The sequence below is a fragment of the Petromyzon marinus genome, chromosome 5 (genome assembly GCF_048934315.1).
Source record: "Petromyzon marinus isolate PM22_M1 ecotype Great Lakes invasive population chromosome 5, UKy_Petmar_22M1.pri1.0, whole genome shotgun sequence".
NCBI classification, from domain to species: Eukaryota; Metazoa; Chordata; class Hyperoartia; order Petromyzontiformes; family Petromyzontidae; genus Petromyzon; species Petromyzon marinus.
The window spans coordinates 21200182-21220258 of NC_133671.1; the positions used below are offsets into that span (position 1 = coordinate 21200182).

The 20077-nt window shown below is 51.1% G+C and overlaps 1 protein-coding gene across 1 annotated transcript; it reads right to left on the reverse strand.

Annotated features, from left to right (window-relative positions):
• Positions 1 to 5782: 5782 nt before the first annotated feature.
• Positions 5783 to 18987, reverse strand: SNAP29 (synaptosome associated protein 29). The gene is made up of 5 exons (XM_032947384.2): positions 18657 to 18987; positions 16893 to 17089; positions 15227 to 15312; positions 14567 to 14680; positions 5783 to 10705 (listed from the first exon to the last, which is right to left on the reverse strand). Exons 1-5 carry the CDS (start codon positions 18894 to 18896, stop codon positions 10548 to 10550), a joined length of 795 nt encoding a protein of 264 aa, XP_032803275.2. The 5' UTR covers positions 18897 to 18987; the 3' UTR covers positions 5783 to 10547.
• Positions 18988 to 20077: the final 1090 nt, after the last annotated feature.

Consider the following 20077-nt stretch of genomic DNA (forward strand, 5'->3'; position numbering starts at 1 on the left):
ACAACACACATAAAACAACACACACACAATACAACACACACAATACAACACACACAATACAACAACACACAATACAACACACAATACAACAACACACAATACAACAACACACACAAAACAACACACAATACAACAACACACACAATACAACAACACACACAATACAACAACACACACAAAACAACACACACACAATACAACAACACACACACAAAACAACACACACACAATACAACAACACACACACAATACAACACACACAATACAACAACACACAATACAACAACACACACAATACAACAACACACACAATACAACAACACACACAATACAACAACACACACAATACAACAACACACACACAATACAACAACACACAATACAACAACACACACAAAACAACACACACAATACAACAACACAATACAACAACACACACAATACAACAACACACACAATACAACAACACACAAAACAACACACACAAAACAACACACACAATACAACAACACACAATACAACAACACACACAAAACAACAACACACACAATACAACACACACAATACAACACACAAAACAACAACACACACAATACAACAACACACAATACAACAACACACACAAAACAACACACACAATACAACAACACACACAATACAACAACACACACAATACAACAACACACACAATACAACAACACACACAATACAACACACAATACAACAACACACACAATACAACAACACACAATACAACAACACACACAATACAACACACAATACAACACACACAATACAACAACACACACAAAACAACACACAATACAACACACAATACAACACACAATACAACACACACAATACAACAACACACAATACAACACACAATACAACAACACACACAATACAACAACACACACAATACAACAACACACACAATACAACACACAATACAACACACACAATACAACAACACACACAAAACAACACACAATACAACACACAATACAACACACAATACAACACACACAATACAACAACACACAATACAACACACAATACAACAACACACACAATACAACAACACACACAATACAACAACACACACAATACAACACACAATACAACACACACAATACAACAACACACAATACAACAACACAATACAACAACACACACAATACAACAACACACACAATACAACAACAACACACAATACAACACACACAAAACAACAACACACAATACAAAAAGTGCCCTAACCCCGTAACCCATTGACGGGACACAGTGGGGGAGTTGGCGGGGACGGCCGGGTGGTTTTTCCGCCAACGGGAATCATCAGCAGGGTGCTTGCGCTGTCATTGTCTCCGTGCGGCCAGGACGTTCTGGGAGGCCGCCTGGGTGCCCGGCTGCCGGGGCTCGTGGGTGCGGGAGGAGCGGCGGGAGCGGTGTCGGTGCCGCGGCGAGAGCCACGCAGCTCTGCTCGTGTGACCCCCCCCCCACCCCCCTCACCACACGCACCGGGGGGGTTTGGGAGGACGGAGGACGTGGGGTGAGTGGGGGGGGGGTCAAGCAACGCGCTCCGGCCTCACCGCGCTGGTCACTCGCCGACGTCTCCGTGAGACGCGCGCGTGCGTAGCCACGTGAACGCTCTCTGTTGCGCCGCACCGGGTAGAGATGTGAAGCCAGCCGTGGCGGGCGGGGGGCGAGCAGCGATGCGCGTGGTGTTACGCAAGTTCTCGCTCAGCCTTGTCCACACCGCCAGCTCAGAGGAACTGGATGCGTCTGCCAGGTTGTCCACCAAGACCGGGTCAAAGAGTTGAGGGAACAAAAAATGTGTCCATCGCAATATTATCTCAACTGTCAAGTGTGGTGCTTCTAAAGGACATTCAGTTCGTTTGAGCTGGTGGTCTAGATAAGGCTGAGCGCTCTTGGTGTGTTGTTAAATCTGTTTCTGGTCGGCTTTAATGTTGTTGGGTTCGTTGTTTTGTTGGGTTTTCAGTTCCAGATTTGAATTATTGAACCAGGTGTGGGCTGAGCGAAGGAACTGAGGTCACTGTCCATTCATTCTCTCATCTTGACCCGCAATGCCCTCTGTGGGACCACGTGTCGCGGTGCGTGGGCACACGACCGGCATCGCTCTGCGTGTCAATTGTGTTTTGTTTTAATCGAACCACGCGTGAGACCGAGTTGGCTCAGCGAGATCGCTACTCATCTCATCATCACCACCACCCACTCACCCTTCACCACCACCACCACCACCCACTCTTCACCACCACCCTCCTCACCGCGACCCCGTGCCACATTCCTCACCACGACGCGAGCGACGGGTGGCGACCGTGTGGGATTGAAACAGCGCGTGGTGGGGACGTGGGGTGAGTACAGTGAGGGTACAGGGACAGGGAGACAGGACGCTAGGGACAGGGAGACACGTGGGAGGGGGGAGGGTAGGGAGACACGGGGGGGGGGGGGGGTGGTTGAGTGGGGGGTCCCTGTACGTCGCTGGGAGCCACGCGCGTCAATTAGCGCCCCCCCACCCCGCGAGCCCCCGAGGGAGCATCCCGGATTATCCCGGGGAGACGACGATGATGGAGGTGGCGGTAATGGAGACAACTCTGCGTGTGGCGTCAGACGACGTGGGCTGTTAAACCGCGGGGGTGATGATGATGATAATGGTGGTGATGATGATGATGGATAGGACGGTAGTACATATGAGATGACGTTGTTGTTGGTGATCATGATGGATGTGATGGTAATGATTTGCGTATTTTTTTCTGCTGTTGATGTGTGTGTCGGGGTGATGCTGATGGAATGTGCCGATGATGATGGTGATGCTGGTGACATGCTATGCGAATGAATGGAGATTTGCGTTCACGGATGTCGATGTTGTTTGGGATGATGATGATGATAATGATGTTGATGATAAAGCTGAGGGTGATGATAACGATGAGAGTGATGATTAGGGTGGTGAGGGTCGTGGTGGTGGTGATGATGATGATGGTGGTGGTGATGACGACGTTGCAATTCCGCCCACGTGAACTCGGATCTCTCCTGGGCACTCACTTCAATCTACCTCGACCAGTGTCAGTTTATAAAAAGTAGGTATATATTTATTGTTATATCCATTACCAACATTGTACCTTTATACCGTGTACCCTTTGTGCTGTGATGCTTTGTAAAATCCTTCGTGTGTTTTTATTTCGTGTTTGTAACTTTGTCAGTCCACTGCGGAATGAGGTGGGGGGGGGGGCGGTGTTTGACCATACTTCACCGCCCTGGTCAATGCGGGTTGGTGAAGGGGTGGGAGCGAGGTGGGCAGACAGCGTTCGGATATCGCTTGCCCACGGCTCGTCCGGGAATCGAACTCCGCTCACGGGGGTCCGCAGGTCAGTGTGCTAACCAATGCCCCGCCGCTGCCCGTGTGAAACCGTGAGACTTCAATCGTAAGGGCTGAATATTTGACAGTGTAGACAAAGATCCCCCGTGTTGCCTTTGAACAGGCTGTTGGGGAAAGTGCCCTGAGCGAGCACCCATTGTTAAGACCGGCACGGCACACGAGGGAGGATCTGTGTGGCCAAACTACGCCCGACCGACTATGTCTTCCTCTGGCGATGTCTACACACCGCACCAGCTACTCATTTAAGGCCGAGTGGACCTAGGGGAGGCCCAGAATGTGTTTAGATAATTATCGTCACTGGTGTTATTCGCCGTGAGCGGGAATCGAACTCGGGTCGCCGGGTTCGTAGTGCAGCGCGCAAAACGCTACACTACCGCTCCCCTACACAGACGCATACACACCTCCATCTCCACCCGCACCACCAACCATTCCACCCACACCTGCCCCTCCACCCTCACCCGCATCTTCTCTCACCGGCACATCCACCCGCACTTCCAACCACTCCTCCACCCACACCTGCCCTTCCACCTCCACCCGCATCTTCACTCACACCTCCACCCACAACTGCCCCGCCTCCACCTGCATCTCCACCCACACCTCCAGCTCCACCTGCCACCCCACACCTGCCCCTCCACCTAAACCTGAACAAAAAGCCCCGCCCTTGAATCCCCCCACACACCCACGTGTCTCGTGCCACCCCGCCCGGCTCTTCACACGCTCGCGTCTGCGTCGAGAACGTCCGTAGGGAATCGACTCCACCGGCCGTGCCGGGGCCGTGCCGGGGCCGTGCCGGGGCCGTGCCGGGGCCGTGCCGGGGCCGTGCCGGGGCCGTGCCGGGGCCGTGCCGGGGCCGTGCCGGGGCCGTGCCGGGGCCGTGCCGGGGCCGTGCCGGGGCCGTGCCGGGGCCGTGCCGGGGCCGTGCCGGGGCCGTGCCGGGGCCGTGCCGGGCCGTGTATATTAATTAACGCGTACAGGGACGGGGGTGCGAGCGTGGTGCTGGCCTCGTGTGCCATGCCGGCCCTCATCGATGCTCCTCCCGAACAGCACTTGCCCCCAAAAGTCTGTTAAGGCTCTACGGGGGGCCTTTGTCTTCGTGAGCTAGTGACACACTCATTAGCACGTGGATAGACGGATATGTGAGACATTCATTGTGCTTATCCAGTTCGATGCTTATATTCGATTATTACGTTGTTAAACTTTTTTTTGCATCACGGGTAACCGCATGAAAAGAGATAAAAACCGGTTCGCCGCCCATAGAATAGTCTGGCATTAAAGCTACCGTGACATTGGTTTGCCCCTTTTTAACTTGAGCAACGAAGGCAGCTGCCACAGTGGTGCCAACGTCTCGCGAACTGGGCTCGCAATCCGGAGGTGGCCGGGTTCAAACCCAGTACACCGGCGCGGTAACCGACTGGAAACGGTTATCGGTTCACAACGATATTCACTCCGCATTTCCCTGGAGCAGTGTGTCGCCGGGATGGCAACGCAGCGCGCTAACCGCTACACCCCCGCAGCCCCACCGATACTGCGCACGCCATCACGTAGTACTTCATACTCACACCGTGCACAACACACATGCATGCCACACACACACGCCTTCGTTTAAAGATACATTAATGTACTCTATTATAATTCATACCAGCAAAACTTTACACGTCACCCCAAAAGACAAAGACTGATATCCACAACACGCGCAATCCGTACGCATCACACGCATGCCTTGTACAGCGCGAATTCCGGCCATACTTTAAACACGCATACTCACGTGACGTTACGCTGCATATCAGAGATAAAGATCGCCCGTATAGCCTCATCAGACTGTTGGGGCAAGTGCTGTTAGCGAACACCAATGAAGGCCGGTACGGCGCACGAGGATGGCCAGCACTACGCCCGACCGCCTTTCTCTCCCTAGTGGCGATGTTTACACACCGCAACAGTTACCTATTTGAGTCGACCTAGGTAATACTCAGAACCGATTCAGATAATCGTCACTGGTGTTGGCCGTGAGCGCGAATAGAGCTCGGGTCGCCGGGTCTCGGAGCGCAGCGTAGCGACGACCATTGCACCGCCGCTCCACACCAGCCGTACATATACCACGCTCGCGTGCGCCAGGAACCCCTTCTCACTGGGACACCCTCGAGGCTCCTCCACACTCACCCTACGCTACGCACCTGTCCAAGTATCGGGGCGGGGGGGGGGGTCACACGAGCGTGGAGGGCGACCAAGTGTCGCCCGCTTTTGTGTCCAGACGGAGAGAGCGAGGGAGATACAAAGACGGACTTTATTTTTTGTACGAGCGTGGAGCTTTGCCGACGAGAGGATTTTAAGCCCCGACAGATCGCAACAAATCGCGTGGGAAAGACGAGGCGACCGCATTCGTCAAGATTTTGTCTCTCGGTCTTTATTTACATAAATCAATCACAGCTCGTCATTGGAAATCACAAAACAAAAAACGTTCACGGCGCGTGAGGTTATTCCGAGTTAGGGTGGTTCAAACGATAAGAGTTAAAAGCGAGGCTTATAATTCCCCCCCTCCCCCCCCCCCAAGGAATATTTTGGCAGTCGCTGGTAGACTGGAGGTGGTGACACGTGGCTCGTTAGGCACAGCCATAGCGAGAGGTATACATGACGTGGTGTGCCGGGTACAGCAGGGACAGCAACCTGTTGAAATTAAGCCCCGGTTAAATCTACCATGGTTTAAGCAACATTTTCCATTCAGATCGACTTTAAATATTGACGCGCGATTCTCACGTGTGGCTTTTTCTCGGTGCCATCCGCTCTCCTGTCTCAGTTTTTTTAGAAGAATATGGTGGCGTGTGACGCGTCTGGGATCGGTCGATCGTTTAGGGAAGGAGACATGGCGAGGGTGGGGGAGATCATCAATTTTGATTTAAAGCTTTCGTGACTGCAGGGATTCATATTCTTGGTTCTTTCGGTAAAGTCACGTAGAAGGGAAACAATAAAATAATAATTTGTATATTTTTATCATTTTATTGTTTCCCTTCTACGTGACTTTACTGAAAGAGATCATCAATGTTGAGCGGAATTAACCAGCGTTGTTTATTAAACACGCCAATACGTTTAGTAATTTTCTAGTGTCGGTTCATGTCTTTTAGAGATTCAAGTTCATTTACTGGATTGGAATGGCACTGCTACACTAACACCGTGAACGGAAATTTGCACATGGTGGAAAATTATAACCATAATAGATTTGTCTTTCTTGGAATAGCCAAACCTATGGATCAAAAAAATAAAAATTGACAAGGAAAATGGAACAAAAGCTGAAAGCGCACAAAAATATGCTACATGTAGCAGTACACGCTACATGTAGCTGTACAAAATCACGTAGCGGTATACCTCCGATTAGCGTGGTTGGCTACATACGGTGCGAAAGAAGTGAAACGTGAAAACAAAACTGGGTCTGCTTGTCGAGTCCAAGGTGGGGGCTAGCGTTAGAGGTTGGGATAGAGGCTGTTTGACTGGCTAGTCCGTGTTAGTGGTCAACACCAAAGTGACAATCTAAACTCCTAAATAGAGGCACTGACTGAAATGGTAGTATGGCACACACCAGCCATACAGTCTATCCCTACCCCTAACCACACGAAGCCAACTAGCGTCCCGTATGTGCAACATCCATCAAGTATTTCCATTGAATATCACATAAAAATGTATAAGTTACAACAAAATTATTCTGGTGTTTTTATGTCATTGGCAATGGACCACAACCCTCTACCGGCACCTCCACCGACGCCGTTTCACTCCCAGAATCCCCTTTTCACTTTTCTTCCACTTTTGGGGCGCCCACAGCACCAGTTGGTGCAGCGCTCTGCGGCTCCCTCTTCAAAGGCATCGCTGGGGCCGCCGGCTCCCGGCCACTCGTCAAAGTGCCACACAAAGGGCATCCTTGTGAATGCAAATGTGAAACGACAACAACTGTGAGAGATTCGCTCTCCCCCCCCTTCACTCTCTCTCAGCCCCCACCCCTTGTGGCTCCTCGCAAGCATTCACCTGCTCCATCCAAATCTCACTCCCAACAAAGGGCCACAGTGTGTGGCCGGGTGAATGCCGTGGCCGCACGGTGCCCACTCCCCGCCCCCCCCCCCCCTTGCCGTGCAAACCGCTTTCATCAATGGGGTCGCTAACCTGCATTGAAAAAAAAAATCACGTGAATAAAGTCGAAGCTAGTTATACAGGCGCAGTTATGATGTCAGCAACGCGTCATTACGTGAAGCTGCCCTTTTGTGATACGGATGCACTTTGGATATAATCACGGTTGGACCTGCCACCAAGCGACGTCCTTGCATTCAGCCTGGCGGAGCCACGGGGACAAGCCGATGCTCGTGCGCAATGGTAAGGCCACGCAACCGTTTCCATTAACACCGTCTTGTGAAATTATAAATGACGCTACGGTTTTGGAAAAGTTGCTTCTCTTCAGAAGAGAGAGAAAGAGAGAATCCAGAATATTTTAACATAGTTGGGAGACGTTTGTATGGGCCGTGCTTTGAATAAAACTGTGATATCGTTTTTTAAGTCCATACGTTTCGTAGAGTTGATCAACGGTTTTCTCCGTGGTCAGTTTTAGCGCAACATTCGTGTTTTCGCCAACGTTCGACTCGGTCCCATTTTTTGGCAAAATCTCGCCGACGGCCCCACCGCCAACAGCAGGCGATGCATTCACCCCCCCCCCGCCCCCAACGAGTTTCGCAAAGCGGGGGTGGGTCTGGCCCAAACGTGCAACAGAGCAACTTCAAAACGGCAGAATGAACAATATTTGCAGGCCCTTACTTTAAACACAGCCGCCAAACAATCCCACGGAACACGCACTCGCTCCGGCCCACACCGTTCCCAAGACGGCGAGCGAGCGTGCATGCGGGCTGCCTGACCGCTATTCCACAATGGGGCCCAGCTGTCAGGCAGGGATAACCACCCCCCCCCCCCCCCCCCGCAGGGGCACACGATGACAACCGGCTGTCATCGGCCTCTCGGCTCGCCGCCGAGGGCCTGTGGTCACCGACGGCCCAGTACGGAGATAGACGGACGGACGCGCCCCCACCCATCACGGCTCCCCGAGCGAGGTTCGCGTCAGCGATCGCTTCCATGCCCTCCCACCCCGGTATGGCGCAGGTATGCGTCCCTTTATTTCGACGAGGTGAGGACTCCGATGAGAAACGGTTTGAATTCAGTTTATTTTCAGCGTGAATAAGCAAAACTCTCGTTGGACGGGGATGGTTTTTGCTACACGTCACTCTTGCAAACTATGGCAGAGGGCCCCTTAAAATCGAATCTATAGAAGAGGATAATTCCCAATGAGAATTAAACGACAACAATAAAAATCTGTGCGAAGCGCAAGTCAGTCGTAGCCGCATGACGCATTTACAATAAATCGAGTCGCGCTGCGGTAACACCTCGGCCGTTTCCACCGTTCGAGTTTCCTTCTCGCAAACCTGAGCCGCGCGCGCCGAGCGACGGTGGAATGCTGCGGGTTTGGGTGAAAGGAGAACGAGCAGCACGAGAGTGAAAGGCGGCACGGGCGGTTACAGCAGCGCGGTCTCAGAGGTGGGTTGTGCTGGTGGGGTGGGGGTCCCGTGGGGGGGGGGGGGGGGCGCGTGGGCTCAAGCCCCCAAATTCCTCGCATTCCCACGAGCAACAGTTTGCACAGGGACCAAAGGCAAGGAGAAGCGAGCGTGAGAGCCCATACATTAAGGTTTCCATAGTGACAAACGACACGGGAGTGCGCCACGGCACGGCCAGAATTAGGTGTTAACGCGCAAATGAGGCGTTTCATTAGTGGAAGGAAGGCGATGGCGGGCTGTGTGATTTAAGGCGGTGAAGGTGTAGTGTCTTTGTGCGCACGCACGTGCCATCTTGGAAAGCGGTGGTGTAGCGGTTAGCGCGCCGCACTCTGAACCCGGCGTTCGGAATTCGATTCCCGCTCACGGACAACACCAGTTACAATGATCTGAACTGGTCCTGGGGCCTCCCCTAGGTCTACTCGGCCTCAAATTAGTACCCGGTGTGCCGTGTAAACATGACACACTCGGGGAGACAAAGGCGGCCGGACACGGTGCTCGCCACTCGTCCCGACGTCTGCCATGCCGACCTTCATAGGTGATCTATATTTGATAGGTGATCGCTAACAGCACTTGCCCCAACAGTCTGATAACGCCTATATGCGATGGGGGGGGGTCTTTGTGTGCCGTCTTGGTGTGTACATTTGCACATTGCGTGCTTACGCTGCCTCGCTCCCCGTTCGCGCTGCGTTCCATGTGTGGGGAGCACGCACGCACGCACGCGCGATGGCGAGCGTATTCGCATGCCTGCGTGCGTCCGTGCCGAGAGCCGATTTCAGGGAAATAATAAACGCATAGCGGCAGTACCGGCAGCCCCAGCAGTGCGTGAGTGCGGCACGCGGGCCGAAGGCCGTCACACGTGCGCTGCGCGTGCGCGAGCCCCCTTGCGTGCATGCGTTCTTACTTTATATGGAGAGCGCTGTTGTTTGACCAGTCAACACGCAGGTTGTGTAAACAAAAAAAACACAAAAATACAATAATTTTGCCGGGAATAGAAACAAGTCGACAAAAAAGGTGAAACGATCCCAGCTCTTGTGGTCGTTCGTCAATACAAGGATACCAGGCATGCAACGATCCGCCATCTCCAGTCGATTAATCGTCACGGATTGTGGTCGAGATGGATAGATTTTTGTTGTTGCCATATGGGTGAAATTAGCGTTTAAGGGGTCACGCGAACCCATGCCGTACAACGCACGATTCGAAAATAACAAAGCCTCTGCAGACGTGATTCGACACAAGTATCGGGGGCGTATCGTGACATGCCTCGCACACAGCAACCACAACAACAACAATAGCCGACATTCGCCACTAAGCTGACGGTGACCTCGCCACATCACTTGCGCCATCCTAAGGCGCATGCTTTGAGGTCACGTGACATGTCGGAGGCTCGCGGGGAAAACGTTACGAAACAGACCCAGGCGTGAACCTGGGTTAACTGACCGAGGTAAATCGCGCATTTCGCACGACTTCATCCACACAAAGGCCCTCGCGAGTGTCGTTTACGAGTTGCCGTCCCAGCCGCCACCGCCATCGTCGTCGTAGTCATCTTCGTCGCTAGCGAGCACGGTGCTCGCCGCTGGCTAGAGCTTGCGGACCTGCTGGTTGGTGCTCCTGACCCGGGTGTCCACCTTGTCGACCCGCGACGTCAAACGGTCGATGACCTCGTCCTGCTCGCCGATCTCCATCTGCAGTCCCAGCGCCAGGCCCTTGAGGCGTCCGAGGCCCATCCCGATGTCCTCTGTCGGGGTACGGCACAGGCGCACGCGACACGGCTATGAGCGGGGGTCGCCGTGATATGACGACGCTTTTAATTGGTCGTTAACTGCTTTTGGTGTTCGCTGTATTCTTATAGCGCAAGGCTGTTGGTAAGGAAGGGGGCTACGTTTCACGGACAATTGTATTCGGCAGTATTTTCACAGAAAGGGCACAATTTTGCGATGTGGCTTTCACCAATTCGGTAATTTGCGAGTAAATTTAAAATCAAATTTTTATTGTGATGCTGGCGCACGTGCCTCAGAGACATGTGGCAGGCTGAGGTTGAGTGATCTGCAGCTTAAAGTAATCTCCGTTCGTAATGGAAGTACAGCAAGGCACGGAAACAAAACAATTAAAGTATAAAAGGTACAGGGGAAACTGATATTGTGATAATTATCACATCGTGAAAATCGTATCGAAGATCAAGCCCGCCCTCCTGCACGTCCCATAAACACGCACTGCTGCGATCAGGAGACAAACACGGGACTCCCACGCCTGTGTGGCGTCACGGTGTGAAAGTAAATTAATTATCTCAAACATTTTTATGGATGCGAGCAAACTTTCCCAAGTCTAATGCAGTAGAGTGAGGCCCTCCCCTCGCCACGCGGGGTCGAGAGGGTTGCGTGACCGTACCTCACCACGCAGCTCAGCGCGGCCTGGTGAGGGCGAGGAGCGTAGACGTGGGAGCGTAGCGGAGTACAACAAAGGATTTTTGCTGCCCCACAACGTAGCCCTACAGCAGCCTACAACACCTGCTGAATGCACGGTGGTAACTCATCCAAGCACTGTCCAGCTCAAACCTCCGTTTACTTTCCGAGATCGGGCACATTTGCGGGCGATTTGATCATAAAGTACGATTTTGATTTAAAGCTTTTGTGACTGGAGGGATTCATATTCTTGGTTCTTTCGGTAAAGTCACGTAGAAGGGAAACAATAAATAATAAATAAATAATATGTTTCATACATAGATTTTGTTTTACTTTATTGTTTCCCTTCTACGTGACTTTACCAAAAGAACCAAGAACATCAAGTACAAGTTGAAAATCCCAGAATTTCCAGATTTAAATGCATCATTATTCTGCTAAATGCGGTGCGGCGCACAGGCGCTACACGCGAAACGCTCCACCATTTAGTTGAGCTCGCGTCCTTTTTTATTGCACAAGTGTGACATTTGCAACGAAGCAAGAAACCATTCTGGGGATGCGGCCGGTCTGACCTGCAGGCCAGAACATTACCGGCCAGAAACATTTGTGTCGCAAGGTGGAAAAAGGGATTTTTAAAAATATAATAATTATAGCATTTCCTAGCCGGAGCTGTCACTGGAGGGGCGGCAGACGCCTCGGCACCCATCAGCTGTGTAAACACGCCGGGCGATTCTGTGGATCGCACCACATAGTTACTCTCTCGCGACGACGACGCAGATGCACTCTGCCTCGGGCCCCACCGTGGGTGTGTGCTGCACTACACTCGATTCAGCCTCAGCACACGCATCAGGTGGGCTTTTCAAAATGCTTTTCACTTTAAAACCTCAAAAAATAAAAGTTATTGTACGTTTGTAGTCCAAAAGAATTCCGATGACGCGTTTTGCCCCGAGGAATGTCCACCAAAGTAAGTCTGGGCTGCCCTCCACTGTTTAAGGCGGTGTGTGTTCAGGAACGTGCCCCCCCTCCGAGAATGATTGTTTAAGGGTGCTTTATTAATTACAATTATTATTATTACATCGCAGGATCGTGAGAGGTGGCGGTGGCTTGGGGGGTGGCCTTCATCCAGCAGTGGTTTGTCCACATCTGATGTTGATCAAAAGTTATGAGAATTTACTTTTCGCGGTTGTTTTTTATTTTTTTCTTCTTATTTTTCTTCTTCCCCATCCTGAGAAGGTTATTTTATCCACGCAGCAGCGCAGGTATTTACGTCGATCAATGAGCTTTTCCCAGGAATAACTCGTAGCACGTGCGATTCTATGCGCCATAAATTTAATCCACACGCGATGACACATGCGGGGGGAGGGGGTGGGGGGGGCAGCGGCCCTTAGTGCATTCCCGGGCAGACACACAAAGTAAATCTCAACCGAGTCGATGCTCGTCGCACACCCCTCACTCCCCGCGTGCATTCCATCGCAAATCCCCTGCCATCGGATCCCCCGTGGATCCCCTGCGGATCCCCCGTGCACATACATAAGGGGGTGGTGGGGGGGGGGCAATTGCTACCCCATAAAGAAAAAAATGTAAATAAACGACTTGACCTGAAATCCACGCTTGTAAACCCCACTTAAAGGAAATAAAAACACGCAGGGCCGGACCCTGCAAGCGCTCCAACGAAAATATGCGCGATGACAAACGGAACGCGTCTTGTCTTGACAGCGGGCGGGAAAGGGGGGCGACCGCCAAGGGTGCACGGTTTCACAAATGCCGCGACAGGTATGGAGATACGATACGCATCTCCTGGACCTGCCAGCTGGCGGTAAATAACAGAATCTTTTGAGCTTGCCCCATAGGATTTCTCCCTGAGAGGGATACTTACATACTTGGTGGGATCACATATATTATCTATATCCCGATTTTCCCTCATCCACATTATGTACAAATGCAAGGTTTATAGCGGTCAGAATCTCGTGACCTCGAGCTGCGACGTGGAAATTCAGTCACAAAATCCCTTATCTAGAACGGCAGAATGAGAATGCCAAAAGCAGTTTACAAGTTTCACACTACATTTAAATATATTCTGTCATTTTAACGAGTGTTTTGCATGTGGTAGAGACTCGAAATCCATTGGTGCACTTCGGGTACAAATGGACATCATCACTCATCAGTTGATAAGTTCCACGTGTGTGAATATTTGCAACGAGCGCACACGCACACTCCGAGAGAACTGTGGCTGTTGTGGCGAATTCCTGGTGTAGCCCACGTTGCCCATCGGCAAGCACAAGCTGGGTGTCACAAACTTCAGTCCTGACGAGCCACCAGGGTACACACGCCCTTACCCACGCTGACCAATTTTGCCTCCATTCAAATCGAACCGATGACGTCAAAACACGTTCCGCGTGATGTATATTGCGGTCCTGTGTGTGTGCGTGCCTGCATGTACATGGCACCTGGGTCTGTCCCGTGACCTCCTGTCATCGAGCCTTCGATATTTCATGTGACCTCAAAGTGCACCTGGCCTGGCACAGGCGCCGTGAAGACGTCACCATCACTTAGTGGCGAATGGCAGGTGTTGCGTGCCAAGAGTTTTGCGAAAACAGCTCGTTCAAATTAAATTAAGACGGGGACCTTGTGATTGAGTGCGCGTTCCAGGCGATGCAGATTAAGAAACCCTCATGCAGCGCATTACCACTCATTGTATATTATAATTCACTTATATTTGAATGGCGAAGACCGATAAACGTGGAAAGGCGGACTCCGGTTGGTGGCAAGGACTGGAGTTTGAGAAACTACCATAGAATGTCTTGTACAGCTGCTGCAGTGCCCCCTAGTGCCTAGGTCTTGTGATAGTCAAAGACAAAGATCCCCCCGTTAGCCTTTAACAGACTGTTGAGGCAAATGCTGTTCGCGAGTAGCACCTATGAAGGCCGACACGGCACACGAGGGGGTGGGTGACCAGCACCACGACCGGCCGCCTTTGTATCCCCAGTGGCGATGTTTACACACCGCACCAGGTACTCATTTGCGGCCGAGTCGACCTAGGAAAGGCCCAGGACCAGTTCAGATAATCATCACTGGTGTTGGCCTTGAGCGAGAACTAAACTCGGGTCGCCGGGCTCATAGGGCAATGTGCTAACCACTGCACTACCGCTCCCCACTGTGTTGGCGTCACACATACGCACGCACGCACACGCGTGTCTCACCCAGGTCGTTGTCCATTTTCTGGTTGTACGCCTGCAGCACCGGGTTTTTCTTGGAACCGTCAACCTTGGCAGCACCACCCGGCATCGTCTCCGATCCAATGTCGTCATAAAAACCTGCGCATGCCATCGCGGCACAACCGTGGGTCACAACAAACGCGCGAATAATGCCAGCCAAATCGCTACCCTCCGTGTGTTCTGTCAATCGCTAACATGCTTACCGAGCGTAAACTGAATCGCTTTAAATATCCTGTGTTTTATTAAACAGTGGAGTGTATGAGGGGGGCATAAAAATAAATATAAAAACAAAGAGCACTTTATAGCCATGAAGACCGTTGGGGCCAGTGCTGTTCGTGAGCGCCTATTAAGGCCGGCACGGTGCAAGAGGCAGTTCGGTAGCCAGGGCCATGCCCAACCACTTTGTCTCACCAGTGCTGATGTTTATACACCAGCTACTTATTTAATGCTGAAGAGACCTGGCGAGGCCCAGGACTGCTTCAGATACCACCTGCAGGGAATTGACCTCAGGGAACCGCGTTCAGTTGCGAAGTGTACGCTAACCACTACTAAAGGATCTTTAACAGTTTGGCCATCCCTGGGTCGGCGAATAAGAGACGCAGGTTTGCGTGGATCAGACTATTGAACAGGGCGGCTGGTCCTTACCAGCCATCTCTTGTTTCCTAAGCACGGGGTGGCAGTCCTCATACTGACTCTGAGTCTCTTTACTTTTGTCTAGCGCCTCCTGCAGCCTAAACAGAGCACGCACAGCAGGGACGTCAACACTCGGCACATAGCGCAAAACAATTTATACAAACACTGCAGCATTTTTTTGCATGTTCAGTTTGGTGTCCTTCCCCTGCACCTCCGATTAGCACGGTTGGCTACTTACGGTGCCAAATAAGTTCAACATACATACATCTAGTTTCTAAACGCGAGCGCAGTTAGAATGCTGCATTGACCCAATTGATTAAAATAATTTATTCCGCTCGCGATAAAATCGTGCGTGTAAAAATCTATTGTTGTATGCACTCGTTACATTTAGTTAGGGTAACGGAGTGAACAGAGCTGCTAGACAACATGAGCGTGAGAAACTATGTAAAATGCAATAAAAACAACGCAAAAATAATATTCTTGAGTCGAATGTCCCTGAATCATGACAATTCATCACATCAATATGGAAGTGACTGTGTTACACGCAAACTGAAAACACACACACACACATTAAACACACCAGCACACTGCAGTCAGTATCCAGTGGCGTGTATTCATTCCAAAAGCTTCTGTGTCCCCCGTCTAATGTACTAAAATGTCATTGCTCTCTGTGACAATCTTTATAGAGCTACACGTGTTCGTTGCGCTCATTTACATCCAATCCAAGGCACCGTGCTGCGGTCCACATCAAATTTGTATTTACTCGGGTTTGTAGGGCACTGCCATACACTTGCCAGTGAACAAGTCACATGCCTGTGCTCATGTGACGGGAGGAAACGGATTGAGTGATCGATTGCACAATGCGCAGTGTGCAGTAGCCATCCTCCTGTCAAAGCCTCTCGAGTTAGCGGCTAAATGGTGTCCTTGTGTTGCAGTTTTGAGCTGCCCATAACGACTTTGTATGTTTGTTGAATTTATTTCGCGCCGTACATAGCCAACCATGCTAATCAGAGATGTGGGGGAAGGACAACAAAGTCAACACAAAAAGGAGTTCTAAAGAAATTAGTTTTAAATCTAGATTTAAGAGTGGGTAGCTCCAGTGGCTTCCTAATATCGGAAGAACGTTCCATATGGCCGCAGAAACGCATCTGAAAGCGTGCGATGAGGTGACCGTCTTTGTTTGATGGTTAGCCAAAAGATGCTACGAGGCTGACGGAGTTCGCGTGATGGTTCATGCTCCTTGACAAGATCAACAAGGTATCGTGGTTCATTTGTGGCAAGCACTTTGTGTGTAATAAGTGCGACCTTATGAATATTTTTGTAATATATTTTAGTAATTACTAGTGACCAGGCTGAGCCCAACAACTCACTACAATTGAGAACCCAGTTTAACCACAAGAAGCCAAAACCCCTGTTTCAAACCCAGGATCTGAGCAGCGCTGGTGGGGAACTACAACCCGATACTAGTGCCCTTTTTCATTTTCTTTCTTTCGTATGGCTGATGTAGATGCAGAGCAACAACTACAATTTGACATTCAGGTGTTACTCGTGCCCTGTGACCATTTTATTCCACACAGAGCTTGATCACAGTCACGGGGGGTGGTTTTCGAGACAGAAATTCTGTACAGAGCTCCAACTCGGTGGGGTTGGTACACCCCCCCCCCCCTCTTTTACGCACCTGGTATTCCCACGGGCGGTGTCCTCTACGGGGGGCTCTGCTTTTGGGGGCTCTGGTTTGGAGCGGAAGTAATTGGCCAGGCCCCCGAACACGCTCTTGATGCTGCTGATGTGCCTCTGGCTGATGGTGAGGTCGCCGTCCATTTTGTCCAGGGTCTTTTCGGTGCGCCGCAGAGCCTCGCCCTGGCGAATCAGCTCCTGTGTTTGGTCAGGGAGAAGTGGGCACCATGGTGGCGAGATGTTAACAACCTCGTCTGGTATACAGGAGGTCGTAGGTTCGATCCCAACCCCGACGCCTGCTGTATATTTGGAGTTTGCAAGTCTCTCTCTCATAATCACGGTGGCTAGGAGATGTTAACTACCTCGCTTGGTATACAGGAGGTCGTGTGTTCGATCCCGATCCCGACCCCTGCTGTATATTTGGAGTTTGTATGTCTCTCTCCCCGTGGTCGTGTGGATTTTACCCCCGGTCCTCCGGTTTGTCCCTCCACATTTGGAATCAACATCACGCGTTTAGAGTACTTGGCTGCTCTAAATTTGCACAATGATTAAGCCACTGCACTGAGCCATCATTTGTGGCCAGGTCGCTTCTGAATGTGAGCTATGGAGCTCAGTGGCCTTTATCAATCTAAGGCGCATGGTGCCTTAAGATTGGATGTAAAATAAAAAATAGTTTGTACTTTATAAAAAAAAACACAACTTATTTTTAACGCAACAATGCCTTCATCTGCCTGCCTTTTTCCCACCGTCAGCCCAGCCTCCTCCAACCCTCAGGGGTTCTTCCTCGGCCACGCACCTAGTGTTGCCAAAGTTAGCGAATTCGTCGGTAGATCTTGTGGACTTTTTGTGTTTTAGAAGTGGCTCACATTTCGTCAAGCGGCATACGTCGAGTGGCTCTCTGGGACGAGGGATATGAAGCGTAACCCTGGAGTGAATCGATGTCTGCGGTAAGGATCCTGTGTCCTTTTAACCATATTTAGCCACTTGATAAATTGCCAAGCCGAAAGCGGCACAAGATGAGTGCACAGACGTGAGGTGTTGTTCCGCAGCTGACCTCAGCTACGAAGGAGACAGAAGTCTCCAGACCCCCTAGCCTTCCTGTCCATCTGTCCCACAGCTTCTCTGTGACCGTGTCTCTCCCCACTCCCTGTCTCCCCATGTCCCTCCCTGTCTCACCATGTCCCTGTGTGTCTCCCCATGTATCCCCCTCCCCAACTCACCACGACCCCAAGGTTATCCCTCCATATATATTCCTCTTCACAGCCCATCCTTGTCCCCATGAGTGTCCTTGCGTCCCGTTCGTCCACCGCTCCCCCCCCAGGCTCTCTCACCGTTTCTCTCCCCATATCCGATTGTCACACCGTGTCAACCCGTACGGTTTAGCGCCGTATTACAAGGGAAATTGAGTTTCCAGGTACACAGGGCGTACAGCCGTTTCAATAGGGCCAACAAACATTTGTGTTGTCTCATTGTTTGCGTTTCTCCCTTGCGATGGGGACTTTGTAGGATGAACGTTGAGACGTATAAGGGGCACGGGGTGACCAATAAAGGTCTGGATTGGTCTGTAATAAGCTAGGGCACTAGACAAGCGATGACTTTGTCAGCATAAATAAATACAAGTTCCCGGTGCAGTCCACCCCGCGGTCTCAGTCCACCCGTCCCAGCGAGTTCACGCCGCACGTCTCTCGCCGTGTCCCCCGATGCTCCCCGTAACCCTTCGGGGTCTCCACGACGGGGTTATCCCCGGTGTCACCCCGTCGCGTACCTGGGCCGTCTCCACTCCGACTTTCTCGGAGTCGGCGATGAGCCCCGCGGAGCGCCCGGTGCTCTGCGCCATCGCGCGCTGCCGCCTCAACACCTCCTGCCTCAGCTCTTCTTGCCGGGTCCGCGGCGCCTCGAACTCCTCCTCATCATCATCATCCTCCAACTTGTCTGCCCTCCTCCTCATCCACGCATCGTCGTCGTCGTCGTCGAAGGGGTTGACGCCGCCGGCTCGCGTCGTCATCGCGGACAATAAGACGGACGGCGAGAGACGGAGGTAGTTTTATAATGGCGGAGCGATATGGGGGGGGGTGGATTAGATTTCGCAGTCGGGATAAGCGGCTCTGAGGAAGGGCGGGGGGAGGGGCAAGGCCGGGGCGGGGATTCTCGGCCGGGCCGCCCAACCCACTAGGCCCGGCCTCCAACAGACGCGTCGAGTATTCATTTTTGTCTGTTAGTCAACGGCGACTATGAGGTAACTATTCGCACGCAAATGTACAAACTTGTCATCAAGAAAATTGTTTTTTTTTTTAATCGTCGGTGTTAACGAGTGCGGTCTCCAGCTCGTTTTGGACATCGGTGAAAACGATTTATTGTACTCCAGGACGTCTGTGTGGAAAGAGCTTTTTGACTTTTCGGATTTTCCTCCAGCTGTAAATAAATTATTCTGATTATTATTGCCTGGCCTCTCGTGTTGTGAATGTTGAGGGCTATTGTTAGAAACGTGGCCTATGCCGGTACAATTAGATTTTTTTTTCATTTTAAAGGCCACAGCGTTATTGACGAACGCTTTGAGTTGTTTTTTTGCACACATTGTTGGTTGCATGCAACTGAATTGCTTACGTGTGGACGTCTCTGCAACCAGTTGCACGATCAATTTCTTACACGAAGAGGGGAAAAAATCCCCGATGGCTGAGAGACAGATGTATGAGGGAGACGTATTATTGTCTGCCCATGTTCTACTTTGAAGTGATGTATCGTATCGCCGTGCGAGCTGATTAGGGCTTGATCGTCACGATCCTGAGGAATGGCGAGATTGAAGAGTGATCTCGACCGCCCTTAAGTCTCCTCTTAACTTACGCATTTTATTCTGCGTCAAATCCCACGTGGAACCGGGAGTTTGGACAGGTCTTAGCCCACGCGATTTACAGAATTGTAATTTGTATTATTGCAATTTGTAGAATTGCGTGAGGCCGCTCTGTGGTACTCAGGCCCCCTGAATCCGCGGTTGGGATTTTCGTTGTCACTAGATCCCCCCCCCAACGCAGTTGCAGGAGATGAAGCTTCTCTTAATTCGAGAGCGACCTTATTAATGTTTGTTTTACGCAGCAATACACAAACAATAGCGGTGAACTGGTCAAATTTTTTACAATAAACGAATAGGTTCTTGAAATGTTTGAGGACAGTGGAACGTTAAAAACTGGA